The sequence below is a fragment of the Monodon monoceros genome, unplaced genomic scaffold (assembly GCF_005190385.1).
Source record: "Monodon monoceros isolate NGI ecotype Baffin Bay Population unplaced genomic scaffold, NGI_Narwhal_1 Super_Scaffold_9, whole genome shotgun sequence".
In the NCBI taxonomy this organism is placed as follows: domain Eukaryota; kingdom Metazoa; phylum Chordata; class Mammalia; order Artiodactyla; family Monodontidae; genus Monodon; species Monodon monoceros.
In genome coordinates this window covers 25,482,512-25,499,609 of record NW_021703786.1, presented here as the reverse complement: position 1 = coordinate 25,499,609, position 17,098 = coordinate 25,482,512, and the positions used below count along the sequence as shown (strand labels likewise).

Here is a 17,098-nt window from a genome sequence, read left to right as displayed (position 1 = left end):
GCTCACGCACAGCAACGAAGACCCAACGCAGCCAAAATAAATAAATAAATTTTCAAAAAAAAAAATTAAAAAAAGAAAAGGATCCTTTGGGAGTAAATAATAGCAGTACAGTCATCCCACAAACCACTCCAGGACTTCCCTGGAGGTCCAGTGGTTAAGACTTTGCGCTTCCACTGCATGGGACATGGGTTCGATCCCTGGTTGGGGAACTAAGATCCAATATTCCCACATGCTGCGTGGCACAGCCTAAAAACAAACAAACAAACCAAACGCCTGGAGCAGCGGTTTATGGTTCTCTCCTATTCTGTGGGCTGAGGGCTGGGCTTTCTTTCGTGCAGTTGTAATCAGCTTGGTCGTGCTGCAGCCACAAAGACTGGCCATGAAGACTGGCCGTCAAGATGGCCCCATTTCAACAGCCTGGGCTGTTGGCCCGAGGACCGCCCACACAACTCCCATGGGATTTTGGCCGCTGGACTCCAAGAGCAAATGTTCCAAGAGGCCTGTCTACTATGAAGGAAGGGCATGGCCTAGCAGTAAGGGCAGGTGAGAATCAGGAATGGAGATGTAGGGAACAGTAGCCAACATTCAATTCACGAATCACTCAGTTTATTACACACGGTTACAAAGTAGGGAAAAGGGGGTAATGAACCACTCCAAGAAGAAGTCTGAGAAGGAGGCGTCTCAGCACAAGCAGCATCTCTGGTCTGGCCACAGGTCTTGAGACAAGTGTGAATGGGAAGTTGCCTTCTGCTCTGACAGGGCCTCTGGCAACGTTCAAAAGGCTGGAACAGCTCTCAACAACATGGAGTCGGGTCCTTCAGGGAAGAGTCTTCAAGTCACTGGGCTTAGTGGTCTCTTAAGGAGCAACAGTTACCCCCTGGGGGAGGGGTCTTCACTCTATCAGTTGTTCCTTCTCTTCCAGTGACATACATCATCCATCAAACTTCTTATCTAAAGTAACACTCTTAGTTTATCACTTAAGATACTCGCAGTGCTACAACAGACATTTCAAAACAACATGGACGTTCACGTTGGCCAGTGTGACTCCATTTTGAACTACATAACATGTCTTAACAATAGCTTAGATCCTACAAGTTTCACACAAGATGAGTAGGAATCATAACACAAAAGAAATCACATCATGACAGAGTTAGATTCCACCTCTCAACGGGAATAGAAACAAAGGATGTGTGACCCTCTCGTGTAAAACACACTCTCTGCCTCCCAGGACCCCCAGAAGTCTCATCCCGTCATGGCTTCTGGTCAAGACTGGTGAGGGTGAGGCTGGGGGGTGTGGCTTCTCTTAATCTGAAAATTGGAGCTGAAGACCCAGAAGACCTGCTTTGTGGCACCAGACGAAACAATTGTCTCACTCCCTAACCTTCAGAATCTGTGACCATAGTAAAATATGTTTCACACCACGTTTTGGAGTAATTAAAGAGCAGTAGGTACCTGGAATACCAACCAAGAAAATATAACAAACTCTTAAATATCATTAAAGATCTAACCAATATTTTCCTTGATTGTACTGAGTTCTTTTACTTTTTGTTAGAGCTTCATACATTGCATTAGTTGTGTTAGGGTCTTCTTTAATAGGATCATCCTCTCTGCTCTGTGCAGTGTCCTGTTGAAGGACAAGGATCACTGGTCCTTAGAGTCTCCCACAACTGGGACTGGCTGGCAACACCATACCCAGTGCTGACATTGTGTCCCTGCCCTTCATCCTTTCCATAGGTGAGGGTTGGACCTGCAGGAGCTGGACCCCTTGGAATGTGACGTGTTTCTGCACCATCACAAGGGAGGAATGACGCTGCTTTGAACCTTTTATCAAATTAGCAAAGAACCTAAAAGATGTGACATGCATGGCCACACCTGGAATGCCCAGTGGGGCTGGGGAGGGCTACGAAAGTACACCTTGAACCTTAACAGAATTCTGAGGAAAGAACCATGGCTGTGTGCAAAGGTTTAGCTGCAAGGACATTTATTTTGGCACTTTTACAATATCAAACGTTTTCCTAACAGGGATCTGAAAAGCAGAGCAGATCACTGAGCAGCCCCAGAACATCTACACTGTAGTAAATATTAATATATATTAATTAAAAAACCCTGTGATTAATTAAAACTTCTTATATTATTCAAATAAAAATATTTAATGACATAGAAAGGCAGATTTACTGAGGTATAATTTACAAAATCCACCCATTGAAAGTTTACAATTCAAGAATTTTTTAGTAAATTTGTAGAGGTGCATAATCCTCATGCCAAGAAAGTTTCCCTTGAGTTATTTGTAGTTGATGCCCACTCTAGCCCCCTTTCCCCCGCAGACCCTGGCAACCACTGTCCTGCTTTGTGCATCTGTAAATTTGTCTTTCCTGGACATTTCTTGTAAGTGGAATCACACAATATATAGTATTCTGGTGTCTTGTGATTTCACCTAATGTTTTGCAGTCCATCTACAGCGTAGAATGCACATTTTCTCCTGTTTATTGTATAAGTAGAGCATATTCTGTTTGTATTCACTTGTCAGTTGATGCACTTTTGGTTTCCTTTTTGTCTGTTGTGAACATTTGCTGTCTTTGCATGAACGTTTGTTCATTTGTCTTGGGTAGATTGCCAAGTGTGAAATTCCTCGTGTTTTCCAAGGTGGGGATGCACCTTTTCACATTTCAGCAATGTGAAAAGGTTCCAGTTGGGCACACCCTGCCAACATTTGGCATTGTCTTTTTTTTTTTTTTTTTTGGCTACATTGGGTCTTCATTGCTGCACGTGGGCTTTCTGTATTTGCGGCGAGCGGTGGCTACTCTTCGTTGCGGCAGGTGGGCTTTTCATTGCGGTGGCTTCTATTGTTGCGGAGCATGGGCTCTAGGCATGCAGGCTTCAGTAGTTGTGGCACGTGCGCTCAGTAGTTGTGGCTCACGGGCTCTAGAGCATAGGCTCAGTAGTTGTGGCGCACGGGCTTAGTTGCTCCATGGCATGTGGGATCTTCTCGGACCAGGGCTCGAACCTGTGTCCCCTGCATTGGCAGGCGGATTCTTAGCCACTGCACCACCAGGGAAGTCCCTGTCTTTTTGATTAAAGCTGTCCTAGTGGATGTGACATGGTGTCTCTTTGTGGCTTTGATTTGCATTTCCCTGTTGAAGAGTCTTCTTTGGTAAAACATCTATTCAAGTTTTTTTGTCCATTTTTAAGTTTGGTTGTTCTATTCAGTTGTAAGACTATTGATGGGTCCTGGATGGGAGTCCTTTGTCAGATATATTTTCTGTGACTTTGTTTTTCTTAATGATGTCTTTTGAAGGGCAAAACCTTTTAAGTGAATTCTAACATCAAGTTTTTTCATGGCTCATGCTTTTGATGTTGTGTCTAAGAACTCTTTGCCTAAGCCAAAGTTGTAAAGATTTTCTCCTATATTTTCTTCTGTTATGTGTATAATTTCAGCTTCCATTTAGGTCTGTACTCCATTCTGAGTTAATTTTTGTGTATAACACGTGTCAAGAGTTGAAAAGACTAATAATTTTCCCCACTGAACTGTCTTCACACGTTTGTTGAAATTTTATTCACCATAAACTTAAGGGTTTATTTATAGACTCAATTCTGTTCCTTAATCTATATGCCACAACCTCTTGATTGCTGTAGCTTTGTTGTAAGTTTTGAAATCTGGTAGTGTAGGTTCTCCAACTTTATTATTCTTTTCAGAATTGTTTTGGCTATTCTAGGTCCTTTGAATTTCCATATAAATCTTAAAAATGTGTTCTCAATTTCTACAAGAGCACCTATTGATAGGGATTACATTGACTCTATAGAGCAATCTGGGGAGAATTGCCATTTTAACAATATTGAATGTTCCAACCCAAAGCATGAGATTTCTACACATCTATTTATTAAAAAAAATTTTTTGACCATGCATTGTGGCATGCGGGATCTTAGTTCCCTGACCAAGGATTGAACCCGTGCCTCCTGCAGTGGAAGCAGGGAGTCTTAACCATTGGACCACCAGGGAAGTCCTTTAATTTTTTTTTGTTGTTGTTGTCCTTTAATTTTTTAATTGAAGTATAGTTGATTTACAATGTGTTTATTTCTGCTGTACAACACAGTGACTCAGTTATACACATATATACATTCTTTTTTATATACTTTTCTATTATGGTTTATCCCAGGATATTGAATATACTTCCCTGTGCTATGCAGTAGGACCTTGTTTATCCATTCTGTAACAGTTAACCCCAAACTCCCAGTCTGTCCCTCCCCCACCCCCACACAACTATTTAATCTTGTTTCTCTCAGCAGTATTTCAGTTTTCAGTGTGCAGGTCTGGCACTTCTATTGTTAAATTTGTTCCTTTTTTTTTTTTTTTGGCTACATTGAGTGGCACGTGGGATCTTAGTTCCCTGACCAGGGATTGAACCCATGCCTCCTGCATTGGCAGTGCGGAGTCTTAACCACTGGACAACCAGGGAAGTCCCCATTTTATTCTTTTTTGTATTGACATAAATAGAATTTTAATTTCATTTTTGAATTGTTGGTTGACTTTTATGTATTGATGTTATATCCTTATATTCTGCAACCTTACTAAGCTCATTTACTAGTTCTTTTTTTTAAAATTAATAATTTATTTATGGCTATGTTGGGTCTTCGTTGCTGTGCGCGGGCTTCTCATTGCGGTGGCTTCTTGTGTTGCAGAGCACGGGCTCTAGGCACGCGGGCTTCAGTAGCTGTGGCTTGAAGGCTCTAGAGCTCAGGCTCAGTAGTTGTGGCGCATGGGCTTAATTGCTCTGCGGCATGTGGGATCTTCCCGGACCAGGGTTCGAACCCATGTCCCTTGCATTGGCAGGCGGATTCTTAACCACTGCACCACCAGGGAAGCCCTCATTTACTAGTTCTTAAAGTTTGTGTAATTCCTTAAGATTTTGTACCTGTAGGATCATGTCACCTCTATGAAAATCCCTGGTTTTACCCTTTCCAAGAAAAGCTTGTGTTAATCTTTTAAAAGAACATATCTTTGACAATTTAATGTCCTAAAATGATGGCATCATATAGTTTTTTTTGGCTGCCTTTGGGTCTTCATTGCTGTGTGCAGGCTTTCTCTAGTTGCGGCGAGCGGGGGCTACTCTTTGTTGCAGTGCACGGGGCTTCTTATTGCGGTGGCTTCTCTTATTGCGGAGGCTTCTCTTATTGCGGAGCACAGGCTCTAGGCGAGCGGGCTTCAGTAGTTGCAGCACGCAGGCTCAGTAGTTTGTGGCTCTCGGGTTCTAGAGTGCAGGCTCAGTAGTTGTGACGCACAGGCTTAGTTGCTCCATGACATGTGGGATCTTCCTGGACCAGGGCTCAAACCGTGTCCCCTGCATTGGCAGGGGGATTCTTATTAAATAATTGAATGTTGGTGATTAACTCAATCTCCAGCCCCTCTCCCCTCCCCAGAGGTCAGGGGATAGTGAGTGGGTGGGTGGGGCTGAGAGTTCCAACCCAGTAATCAAGTCTTGGTCTTTCTGGTGACCAGCATCCAGCCTGAAACTATCCAGGGGCCGACCAAGAGTCATTCATTAACATGAATTGAAAGGGCCTTGTTATGAATAACAAAAGACGATCCTATCATTCAGGAAATTCCAAGGGATTTAGGAGCTCTGTCCCAGGAACCAGGGAGAAAGATCAATTTACTACTTATTTATTATACCACAGTCACTTTTGACTCCTTTTCTATGCTTGTGGCACTTAGGTGGGGAGGAAGCCAGGACACCTGTGGTGAGAACTTCCCGTGGGCACTTCTGGATTTGCTAGGTGAATCCTCTAGGTGTGGTGTAGTGTGGTGTGGTCTTCTATTCCCCTTACATCTCAGGGGGGATGAGCCCCAGGTCAATTTCGGGAGGTGCTGTGGGCTTCCCAATGCTTCATCTCAGGGGACACTCTGCTGGTCCCACCTGCAGTGAGGTGCAGTAGGCTCCGGGAGCTGCCTGGTCCACCATCATCCATCACCACATCCGCTGCTGAGGACTCTTCCCAACATGCATCCTTTTATTAGGTATCACAAAATGGTGATTTTTCTAACATTTCTGCATTTTTTAGCTGGAATTCTTTTAAAAGAACCTCCAGTCATCAGCTATTTAATCCCTTCAAATTACAGTTTGTATAGAAAAAAACATTAAATGTTTGTTCCTTTGCTTTTATTTGTCAATTTTTAGAATGAATTAGTGCCAAAGTAATCTCCAGAGGTGAACATTAGGTTTTTTTAAGTATCATCATCAACTCTTGGATGTTTATATATTTGACAAGGACCAAAAAAGAAAACAACCCAGAAAGAAATATTAACTCTATGAAATCATTAATGGTAACTTGAATGGCTTGTTTATGATGGCTTTGTACATTTAAAAAAACTGGAATGCTCACATTGATTTTTATATACAGATATTAATTTACAATTAATTAACGTGCTAAAACATTTTATAATTTGTTTGTACAACCCACATAGATAACATAAAAATTAACTCTGGCCTAGCTTACACAAGCTGATGTATTTGAAACTAATGAGAATTGGGCTTCTCTCGTGGTGCCGTGGTTAAGAATCCACCTGCCAATGCAGGGGACATGGGTTCGAGCCCTGGTCCTGGAAGATCCCACATGCCGTGAGCAACTAAGCCCATGCGTCACAACTACTGAGCCTGCGCTCTAGAGCCCGAGAACCACAACTACTGAGTCTGTGTGCCACAACTACTGAAGCCTGCACGCCTAGAGCCCATGCTCCACTACAAGAGAAGCCACTGCAAAGAGAAGCCCGCGCACTGCAACAAAGAGTAGCCCCTGCTCGCCGCAACTAGAGAAAGCCTGCGCGCAGCAACAAAGACCCAATGCAGCCAAAAATAAATAAAATATTTTTTTTTTGCGGTACGCGGGCCTCTCACTGTTGTGGCCTCTCCCGTTGCGGAGCACAGGCTCTGGACGCGCAGGCTCAGCGGCCGTGGCTCACGGGCCCAGCATGTGGGATCTTCCCGGACCGGGGCACGAACCCGTGTCCCCTGCATCAGCAGGCGGACTCTCAACCACTGCGCCACCAGGGAAGCCCTAAAATAAATAAATTTAAAAATAATAATAAATTAGAAAAATGAAACTAATATGAGATTACCTCCTGGTACTTTGATGGTTTATTTTTATATTAAAATTTTTAATGATATATGTTATTTATTGCTATTTTCCCCTAAATGGTCAGTTGATCCCAGGGTGACTCATTAATAATAACAGCTAATTAATGTAAGCCATATAAACATTTATGAAAATTATACAATCATATGTAATTCCATGACAATATATGTAAATTACCAAAAAAAAAAAAAATCAACCAGGGTGTGTGAGGAAGCCACAATGGAATGCAAGGTGTAACAAAAGAAACTAACTATAGTACAAATTACACTGAAGGGGGTGGAAGAGAAGGACTCGCATAAGCAACTTTGGAAAACAGTACTTTCTCACTGGATACTCTTCTATGCGTTGAGCTCAACTCACAGAAGAACCCAATTTTGTACCCTAGTTAGTAAATGCTTCTCACAGGACTATATGTTAGAGTTCTAAAATCAGGTTAGGTGGACACTTAAGGGATTTACATCATATAAGCAAATATCATGTTGATAATGAGAGCCATGTTTCTGTCAGGGAAAGAATTTACAAATAAGGGGAGGTGAGAAGGAATCCTATGGAATTGGGTTGGAATCAGAGATATCAGTATGAACTCATGGTTTTTAAAAATGCATATATACAGCTAAATAGATACAGAAGTGAATATAGATGTGTATGCATGAATTAGTATATACAGTTCCTAGCTCTGTCCTGAGAGGGCTCAGATGCAACAACAGCTCAGTAGCAAAGAGCACACCCAATATCCAGATCTTGGTTGCTAAATACAGTCGCCATGAAAGGAGCCAGGGACTAGAAGGTGAGCCTGGAGCCTCTCCTGGGGCCAGAAAGTCAGGACGTGCTTTAAAGAGGACATGGCGGTCTTGCCTGGCAGTGCAGCGGTTAAGACTCTGCACTTCCACTGCAAGAGGGTATGGGTTCGATCCCTGGTTGGGGAACTGAGATCCCACATGCTGCATATAACGCAGCCAAAAAAAAAGGACACGGCATGTCAAAAGGGCACAGGAGGAATCCTAACAGTCTGAGCAACAGAGTTAACAGTTACCGGATTATGACTCATAGAATCAAATACATACCCACAAGTCCATACTGATATATATAAGCGAATAAATGGTGAAGGGACTGCTCTTTCTTAGAAAAAAATTCCAATTAATGTTGAAAGAATGGGGGAAATGTAAAAAACTCACCATTAAACACCATAAGAATTATTGCATCACAGGATGCTAAAATCAGCAGGCAAAATGAGGTGATAAACAAGTATTCATTTAGTCTCAAAGTTCTCCTCCAATAAATTTATAGATTATAAAGGGGAGAAGGATAATGCTACAGTCCAGAAACCTGGCAGCTCCTACTGAACCACACAAGCAAGGTCACAGCATGGGTAATCAGACAGATAGACCACCATGCTGAAAGGAAACCCTTTCAGTGGTTTTCTTGCCTGGAATACATAACCCTGGACTAATCATAACGAAGCAAAACAATCCCCAATGAGACTGATCTTCAAAAAGTGTCAAGGTCGTGAAAGACACGAAAAGGCTAAGTACTACCAGTTACAGACAACTACAGACATCTTTAGCTCAAGGCAGTGGCCCAGGCATTCCTCTTCCATGTGAACCAGAGAAAGCATTTACAACACAGGCTATTAGTTCAGCTGGCTAAACTTGAATAAGGTCTGTGGTTCAGGTAACGGTATTGTTATCAAGTGTTAAGGTCTGATTATGTAAGATGATGTCCTTGTTTTTAAAGAGATACACGTGGAAGGATTTAGGGGTATACTGGCATCACGCTGCAACTTACTCTCCATCAGTTCAGAAAAAAACAGAGAATGAAAAGAAGCGGGGTTCCATCTGGGGGTCTGGGTGAGGATCCAGGAATTCTTTGTGTGATTCTCACTTCTTTTCTATAAATCTGAATATCAAAAGTACAAAATGACACTTAAGAACATGCACAGTTAAACGGAGAAATAGGCCGACTTTAATAGAAATGATTAGGGAAGATGCTAGCTATGTCAATTTCAAGAAGATCACATCATTTCTGATTGAGCATTTCTATAAAATCTAAAGAATACAGGTAATATAAAGAGATCTCTGTATTCATCTTTATAAAACTGGAGTACAGGTACTCATCATGTTCAACTAAATCAACCTTTTACGATTTTATTTTGTTGAATGTGATGAATGTTGGTGATAATAACAGGACATTCAATTCCATTTAGGCTATGAGTGTTTGCAAGGAAAGGCCTCCAAATTGTCCAGGGAGGAACGTGTTATCCATGATAACTATTATTCAATCCAGACATTTAAAAAAATAAAAATTATAAAGAAAAGAAACTGCAAAGCAAAACCACAATGAGAACCCACTTCACACCCTATAGATGGCTAAAATAAAAAAATAGACGGCAACTACTGGCAAGGAAGTGGGGAAGTTGGAGCCCTTATCACTGCTGTCTGGAATGCAAGATGGTGCAGCTGCTGTGGAAAGATCCACAACTCCTCAAAAAGTTAAACTTAGTTGCTTTATGACCCAGCAATTCCACTCCACAGGAACTGAAAACTACCTCCACATAAAAATGTGTACATAGATGCTCACAGCAGCATTACTTCAATAGCCGAAAAGTAGATACAACCCAAATATCTATCAACTGATGAACAGATAAAACAAAATGTGAAATAACCACCATAGGATATTTGGCAAGATAAAGGACTGAATACTAACACAGGCTATAACAACGATGAACCTCAAAGACATTATGCTGAGTAAAGAAGCCAGACACTGAGGTCACATATCGTATAAATCCATTTGTATGAAGTGTCCAGAACAGGCAAATCCACAGAGACGGAAAGTGGACAAGTGGAGGCTAAGAGAGGGGAACTGAGGCATGACAGCTAATGCGTTTCTTTTTGGGGTAATGAGAATATTCTGGAATTTGAATGTGGTAGTGGATTTGTGAGTCTGTGAATGTAGTAAAATTACTGTAACTGGGTTAACTCTATAGTATGTCAGTTACATGTTAATAAAGCTCTCATTAAAAAAAAAAAAAATCCTGCAGTAACAAGGGTCTCGTCTGGACAATGCTGGGAAGGTGATTGTTTACATCATTACCCTTTTGTACTGAGTTTTTTTTTTCAGTTAAAAAACTAGTGCTCTTAAGAGTACTTCACATTCCATACACATTGAAACAAAAACACAAAAGCCTACTCCATCATCTCTGCTTTTTCAGTCATTGTCTATGGATGTCACCCACGTCAGTCTCCAAATGCTAGGCCCTGGCGGCCCCTCCCCAAGCCAAGCTGCACCTCTGGTAGATGCCCCCACAGGGCTACTTCCTTCAAAGCCCAGCACAGAAGCCAGTAGTGAGGCCCCACAACCTCTTCCCCCTCCACCCAGCCACGCTCTGGCTTGACAAGCTCTGGCTTGTCCTGGCGTTCTCACCCCAGGACCTTTGCACTTGCTCTTCTCTCTGCCAGCAAGGCTCCCCTCCAAATATCCAGGTGCTCACACCTCCACCTCATCAGCAAAGGCCTCTCCCCACTCCTTACCATCCTCTGCTTTGTTTTCCTACACAGCCTTGTCACCACCTGACATCCTGTATTTCACTTTTCCCACCTTTCCCCCATTGGAATGTACGTTCCAGCAGAACACAAATGCTCTATGTTTTGCTTCACTTATTTCTATTGTAGTTGTTAGACTGTACTATAAATTCTCACTTTTGTTTCCTGTATTAGAGCCTCAGCTCCCTGCATGCAAGAACAAAACCCTTGTTTAGAGAACTGTTGCTGAGCACAGACACAGCAACTTTCCTCTTCCAGTATTTCAAACCATGTCTGAGTGTGACAACTGTTCAACGACTCTGGCACCTTGGCTCCTGCTGGGTTTCCCATCACCTGCCAAGGAACAGGGCTGTTCCTCCTTATCCACGTTGCTCTGTAAACCACGTGTATCTTTGCTCAACCAAGCAAATGTCAGGAACACACCCAGGAGCTGAGTGGCTCCTCTCCACCTGAGTGTCCCATCAGAGCCCAGAAGCCCCAGTCCCTGTGCGTGTGCCACCCTACCTGGCGCTGGCTTTCTTCTCAACACCTTTGAAAACCCTGAAGACTAACTGACCAGCCAGGCGAGGCGTGTTGCCACTCCTGGACCAATCACTGAGCTTTCCACTCAGACCACATGGTGGGAGGTGGGCTGGGGCACATCCCAGTGGGGGCCTGACCCAGCAAGAGGGGCAGCCCCATCCACCCGTTCTGCGAGACTGCAATCCAGCGTCTGAGCAAAGAACATGAAGGAGAAAACGTGCAAGAGCACCACGTCTATTTCATCCTTTCACTCATTCGACCAGTATTTTGGGGGAAGTGCTGGCTATCACAGGGACACCCAGCACTGCCCTCAGGTGACCAGAAGCCTGAGTTGCCTTGGAGCACAGAAGCTGCCACTGCACACTCACCAGTCCCTTCTTTCCAAGAGTATCCCTACGTGAACAGCAAAGCACATGGTCCTCCAGCCCTTGAAGTAATGTGGGGTTTCCCATTTCACAAATAAGAAGACTGAGGATTGAAACGATGAGGAGGCTTCTCTCAGCTCCCTGCCAAAACACAGGCTTTTTGACTCGGTCGCCTCCCCACCACAGGCCTCCAGCAACCATGTCACCCCCTGCCTACTCCTGTTGCCTCCAGCTAGTGTCCCCAAGCCAACTTCCAGGTCAGAGACATCCAGCTCAAAGCAACCCTCGTTTGGGTCCACATCTGGACGCCTACCCACATCCGGTGTTTCTGCCCACCTGGACCCACCATTGAGCACAGCCCCTGTCCTTGGCCTGCTTTCTTCCTGAAACTTTCTCTTCACTAAAGACATCCTCCTCCCATGCAGCACCCCTTGGCCACTCCTCACGATGGCCCACAAGCCCCCAAATCCTGGCCATCACTAGCTCCAAACACCTGAGCCAACAGCCCACGGCTCCCCATCCCAGGGGCCACTAGTCCCACCATTTACAGCCTCTGGCCTGGGCCCAGCACACCCCTCAATCAGGTGCTCTTCAGCTTCCAGGCGGAGCAGAGCAAGATGTCCTACCGCCTCTCCCAACATCCAGAAAGCAGTCTCCTTGCCTGGAACGTGCCTGCTTAGCCCAAGGCCACCTCCTCAGGGATGCTGCCCAGCTCTGCCCAGATGCTCCAACCTCTACCACACCCACCCCTCATGACCATGGCACCTAAAGCCAGGCCCTGGACGATCCCTTCCTGTTAGACTGGGCTCCTCTGAGGGCAGGGATGAGTCACCTCACCCATCTTTCCATTAAGCGCCTGACATGGCTCAGGCAGCTCAAGTGGCAGCCGCTGGCTCTGCAGTGATAGCTCAGTAACTGACAGTTAAAAGGCCACCCCTTAATCACACCCCTTCCTTGTGACTCACTCCAGCCCCATCCCAAACATGGAAGCCTGAAAGCCTCCTGAGCTGCAGACCATGGCAGCTGCCTCCGGAAGAACCAATGGCTGCCATAAGGCTGGGGTGACTCTGAGCTCCATTCTGCAGGCCCCCACCCACCCCTCCCCACAGTCTCTATTCTTAAAAAGCTGTCACCATGTTCTAACCAACCCAGCATCAGGTGATAAAGGTTCCCCCTCCCACCCCACCCTGGAATGTACCTGTGAGCCACAGAACCAGGACCCTGTGAGTAGCTCACAGGCATGCCCTCAGGAGAGGGGGCACAAAGGGGTGTCCGTGCCCTGCATTCCAATCTTGGCCCCTCCTGAACCACAGAAACTGCACGGCAGGTCACTGGCGTTCGAGCGTGTGACATCACTGTCCAGCTCTATTCTGTCCCAGGAGTGGTCCAGATGGGCACCCGTGTCTGCCAGCCCCTCCAGTTCTCTGCAGATCGAGTTATATTCTTCCGCAGCTCCCACTAGCTACATCACCAAGTACGCAACTAAGAAAACACCCTAACACAGTGCTCCTTCCTTGATGACACAAAAAACGAAAAACATGAGGGGATTATGTTGCAAAGTCAGAACTGCTAAATCACATTTCTGAGAACCAGAGCATCAGAAGGAAAGGAACAGTTCAACCCAGAAGCCATATGAAATCTGGCAGAAACACAGGGCACCCCGCCCCACCCCACCCCGCCCCTCACCTGGCTGTGCAGGCAGTGCACAGGCAGCTGCAGGCTGAGGACCACTGCTCCACATCCTCCCACCTACCGGGGTTGGGGGTGGAGAGAAAGGAGTTCGGATCTGCGGGAACAGAGATGGGAGAGCGGCAGCCACCATCCTCCTGCAGGACTAACTCCAACCTGCAGGCCAAGTGCCACGTGCCTGGCAGGCCTGCCCCATTTCCCCCTCAGATCCTGTGTCCCTCCTGCCCGCCAGACCACACCAGAGTTCTGGCCCAGGTGAGGACTCCAAGAGTGAGATGAATTAAACAGTTCCAGTTCTACACACATTTCTATTTTATTATGGCAAAGGTGAAAACACCACCTTCCCCACAACAACAACCAGTAAAATTTATCCCAAAAATAACTCAGTACAAAACAGGTCTGTTTCAGAATTAAAAAAAAAAAAAAAAAAAAAAAAAAGGAAAAAAAAAAAAGAAACCTTTACATGAATTTTAAATCCTATTTTAAAACATAAAAGAAACAAATCCATCATTGGCCACACAGCCCCAGTCTGTCACCCCTCCCACCAGGGAGCACGGACGAGACTTCCGGGTCCTGGTCCATGCACGGATTTGCCAGTCTGTTTAACTGGTGTCCATCTGAAACAGAGAAAGAGAGGTTCTCGCTCAAAATGAGGTCCTCCTCCAGTTGGTCTTTGACCGGCCCCCACCCAGTCTTCCTCTGGGACTTACTCTTGCATTATAAGCATCCAGCTGGGCGTCCAATTCCTCTGCAGAAAGCTGCTGCTTTGAACTCCTGCCGGTTCCTCTGCCTCTGCCCCGGCTGCCTCCACGGGTGCCTCTCCGGGTGCCACCGCCACCACCAAAACCTCCCGAACCACGGTTTCTAGTCATCCCGCCTCTGTTTATGCTAGCAAAAAAAGGGAACTTGCTCACGTGCCTGGAAAGGTCTGCAGGGTAGGTGGACACCCACAGGCCAGCCCCGCCCAGAGGCCCCAAACTCACCTCTGTGCAGGTCTCCGCTGTGTGTCAATCTGTGAGGTGACGAGCTGAATGTTCATGGGGCGGCCTGCGGCAGAGAGCACAAGAGGACCAGCTCCCGTTAGAGGGCTCTGAGGCCTGCTGGCGGCACACACCCTGGCCTCCACGGAAGCACTAGAAAGGGGCACTGTGCATCTCAATGCTCCCAACAAGAGCAGCAGCCTGGAGATGCTGGTGGCAGAACGAAATGTTGCCAACGACAGCCCCACCAGCGCCTCCTTGCTCCTTCTCACTCAGTGTAGGTGGGTGTCTGTCAGGTGTCCGGGGTGCTCACAAGCGGAAAAGTACCTTTGCCTTTATGACTACAGCCCGGTACTCAGAGGTGTACTATGGTGGTTCTGAGAAGGCTTCACAGAAGTGAATCTTCCGGAAGGAGCTGAAGGAGGGGAGGAATGTAGCTTGCTGGATGGGGGTTCACAAGAGGTTGGTCCAGATGTACGGGGCACCATGAGAAGTGGCAGAATGGAAGAGAGAGACAAAGGGGCGAATGCAAAGTGTCCTCAGGTAGAGGGGGTCCTACTCCTGCAGGGCTGGGGCCAGCCCCAGGCTCCACAAACTGGCTACAGTGTTGTAGCCTTTCTGGGCCAATCCCAAACGCACCATCCAAAGGGACACCGTTGTACTGTTTCATAGCTTTTAGTGCATCTGCCTTCCGCTCAAAGTGCACATCAGCTGTTCCTAAACTGCGGCCGGATCGGTCGTAGTGCACAGCCGCCTTCTTCAGAGTTCCAAATTCAGCAAAGAGTTCCTGAGAGTCAGAAAGAGCAGTTATCAGCAAAGCAGTTTTTCTTCTGGCGCCCCAGGGACACTCCCTGGAAGTATGAACTGCTTTGGGGTATCTCCCTGGGAGGCAGACATACATGTTGGGGGCAGGGCAGTGGTAGTGGGGTCTGGGGTATGGGATGGGACAGGTGGGACAACAATTTCCAAGAGCAGCTGGGCCCGAGGGCTCCTGCCCACTTGGGGACCTGACATCTGCACCACGATGCAGGTAAAGGATCACAAAGCCCACCAGTGAAGGGCACAAGATTAAGTCGCTATCTTCTTCAACAAAGGAAAATTTACAACACACCCAAGGACTGTGCCAAGAAGCAGCAAAGGTCAAGATCACAGAGCAAGGGGCTCTATCCACTTGTGGACCAGCTCCAAGGGCCCGCTGACTGGGAGCCCTGACCCAGCCCCTCCCCCAGGGCAGATTCTGGCTCACCTTTCCCTCTCCTCCTACTCAAGCCTGCCGCAAAGCCTGAAGTCAAGCGCTGCCATGGAAACTGCCCTGACCTCAGGCAGGCTGGGAGTTGGAGAGGGAACCCAGAGTGTGGGGCTACTCCGGCCGCAGGCACACAGCGGGAAGTGGAGTTCACCAAAAGCGGTTTCCAGTGGATGCCAGAAACCACCTTAAAAAAAGTGTTGAGACACTGTGAGTGCTCACCGGCCTTGCTCTGTCCTCCCACGGTAAAGTAAAGTGGCTGGGCTCTGGGAAATTGAACCCAGGAAGGCCCAGTACCCTGACCCAGCCATCTCCTGGACTGACCCCCAAGATATCATTATAGAAAGCAAATTTAAATGCCTTTGGGGTTCAATCAAAGAAAAAAAAGAAAGAAAAAAAAAGAAAAGAAAGAAGGAGGCTTCAACCAAAGATGAGTTTGAGAATCATGCCACTAACAAAACCCAGAAAGTGAAAATAAGTGAGTATAAAACAGGGAACAAAATTCCATATAAGACATAGGCCTTAAGGCAAATGGAGCCAAAGTGATGCTGGCACCATCCTGCTTCTGTGCTTTGTCAGTTCTACAAATGAAAGGCTTTCTCCTCCCAACAAACCGTTAAAACAGGCACAAAATAAAGAAGGCAAATAGCCTAGTTTTTTCAATAACACAGAAACGACACACATTCCACCAAGCTTCTGTTAGAAAAGCTCAGGCAAAGGGCCTTCATCCACAGAACGAACACGTCTTAGTAACGGAGAGCAGCGGCTCCTCAGACTAAGCTGGGGGCCTGTCTTCCAGCACAAACTGACCCACTGGTCAGACTTTCAACTCTAGCTTGACCTCTCCTGTGCATTCCTGGAGCCCCTTACAGGGCACAGTGGCTAGCCCTTGGGTGCCTGGGAGGGCTCACTGTCCTAAGGTGGGTGGGGATTCAGGGCTACGTCCCAAACACCACAATCAATTCCGTGCGGGGTGACCTGCCCACCGAGAAGCTCCAGTCCCTTACCTGAATATCAGCGTCAGACACTCCAAAATCCAGATTTGACACCAGCAGTTTCCCACCGGTCTCCACGCCGGCACCACCCCCAAAACCGCTATCGAAAAGGTCATGTTGCCATTTGTCAGGAAGTTGTTTCGGCTAAAGAAAAAATAAAGATAAAAACAGAAAGAGACCCGTGAGTCTCACTCCAGGGCTAGCCCTCGACCTCCCGGCCATAGCAAGACCCTCCCCCATCACGGCAGGGATGAAGGCGCGTAGAGGGACCCGCAGCCCCCGCTTCCCGCCCACTCCAGGCCGCAGCCGACCGTCGGGGCCACACGTCCCGCAACTTTTCACTTCCCTCCACCTAACTTCCCATCTCCCGGGCGGTCGCGCCAACGGCCCTTCGGCCCCCGGCGCCATGAGGCCGGGCGCCCAGCCAAGACAAAGGCCGCCGGGGTCTCCGCCTTGGAGCCCGGCCGGCGCGCGACCTCCCCGTCCGCTCGGCCGGCCGGCGCCCTCGCCCCCCAGCCCGGTTGGCCGGCTGGCTGCCCGCCCCGGCGCCGCGCCGCCGGCCCGTTCCCCTGCCGCGGCCCGCCACCCGGCCTCCGCACTCACCCTACTGTAGGGCGCCGGCCGGTTTCTGCCG

General features: G+C 47.0%; 1 protein-coding gene across 1 annotated transcript in view; it reads right to left on the bottom strand.

Moving 5' to 3' along the window:
- Positions 1 to 13,331: 13,331 nt before the first annotated feature.
- Positions 13,332 to 17,098, bottom strand: part of ALYREF (Aly/REF export factor) — a 9,009-nt gene continuing 5,242 nt past the window's right edge. Inside the window, exons 2-7 of the mRNA XM_029210609.1 lie at positions 17,068 to 17,098; positions 16,477 to 16,608; positions 14,863 to 15,010; positions 14,227 to 14,290; positions 13,954 to 14,131; positions 13,332 to 13,860 (exon numbers count right to left, since the gene is read on the bottom strand). Of these exons, the coding sequence (XP_029066442.1) occupies positions 13,846 to 13,860; positions 13,954 to 14,131; positions 14,227 to 14,290; positions 14,863 to 15,010; positions 16,477 to 16,608; positions 17,068 to 17,098 (568 nt within the window). The 3' untranslated portion in view covers positions 13,332 to 13,845. The remainder of the gene's footprint in view (positions 13,861 to 13,953; positions 14,132 to 14,226; positions 14,291 to 14,862; positions 15,011 to 16,476; positions 16,609 to 17,067) is intronic.